The sequence below is a fragment of the Seriola lalandi genome, unplaced genomic scaffold, assembly GCF_002814215.2.
Source record: "Seriola lalandi dorsalis isolate HSWRI2012SDOR001 ecotype SW California unplaced genomic scaffold, Sedor1 jcf7180002054545, whole genome shotgun sequence".
NCBI classification, from domain to species: Eukaryota; Metazoa; Chordata; class Actinopteri; order Carangiformes; family Carangidae; genus Seriola; species Seriola lalandi.
This window is the reverse complement of record NW_019525098.1, coordinates 22,841-23,798: the sequence shown is the minus strand read 5'-3', so window position 1 is coordinate 23,798 and position 958 is coordinate 22,841. Positions and strand designations below refer to the sequence as shown.

The window sequence follows — 958 nt, the reverse complement described above, 5'->3', positions numbered from 1 at the left end:
GAACATTTGTGATATATATTGATAAGACTAGAAACAGTTGACTAATGAAGTGTAAAGGCTATAGTTGGATAAATGTGACTGTTGTACTTGCTGCTGAGGAAAAGAAAAAGTTACTAAGTGTGAGATTTGAGTTTTGTGTCGTTCCCACAGTTGATCCCCAGCACCATGAAGCTGTCGGCAGAGGGCTCGGAGTTCTTCTTCTACTACTCTTTACTGAGCAACGACATCACCAGTGAGCCTTTCCACAATCTGCTGAGCCCCGACTTTGAGCCGGAGCGCGCCTCTGTGCGCATCCGCAGCAGCAAACAGATCCTCCAGGCCTTCCTGTCTGAGCAGCCCAGTTTACAGGTGAGAGTCCGAGTGTGGCTGATGAATCATAACCACATGTCGCTGGGACACAGGCGTCATCGTGTGTCCCTGTCTGTCCGTCCTCCTCAGATCCACCTGTGCTGTGGGAACCACTCTCTGGGCAGCACAGACGTCTCTCTCTCCGCTCTGTCGACGGTTCGCGTGGATCTGGAGAACAAGGCGGCGACGGTGGAGGGAGCGTTCATACTCCAACCTCTGAAACGCACACGACGGACGCTGCCAGCTCTGCCCGCCGACCTGCAGCCGACTGTGGGAGTGGCTGTTAGTCTGAGAAGGGAGGAGGTCGCTCCGCAGGTACACACAGCGGCGTACATAGTGTTAGCAGCTGATCTGATGTAGTGATTTCAGTGTGTGATGAGCAGGATCCACTAACAGCCTGAGATCAGCTGTAGTTTATTCACCTCCATGTTGATGTTGTCGTGTGTCTCTCTTCAGTCTTTAAAGAGTAAAGAAGGAAGCGGAGCTCAGACACCCTCCGTCCCTCCCTCTGCCCCCCCCTCACTTCCTCCTGCTGAACAGAAACCTCGAAGTCCGTCTCCGGTCCGAAAACCTCGTGCCTCTTCTCCTCCTCTTCCTCCTCCTTCCTCTC

At 53.1% G+C, this 958-nt stretch overlaps 1 protein-coding gene across 1 annotated transcript in view; it reads left to right on the top strand.

The window, feature by feature from the left end:
* The window catches only part of LOC111661600 (centrosomal protein of 120 kDa-like), a 19,176-nt gene that overhangs the window by 1,838 nt on the left and 16,380 nt on the right, over positions 1–958 (top strand). The window contains exons 4-6 of the mRNA XM_087176315.1: positions 151–348; positions 439–663; positions 805–953. Coding sequence (XP_087032441.1) covers positions 151–348; positions 439–663; positions 805–953 — 572 coding nt within the window. The remainder of the gene's footprint in view (positions 1–150; positions 349–438; positions 664–804; positions 954–958) is intronic.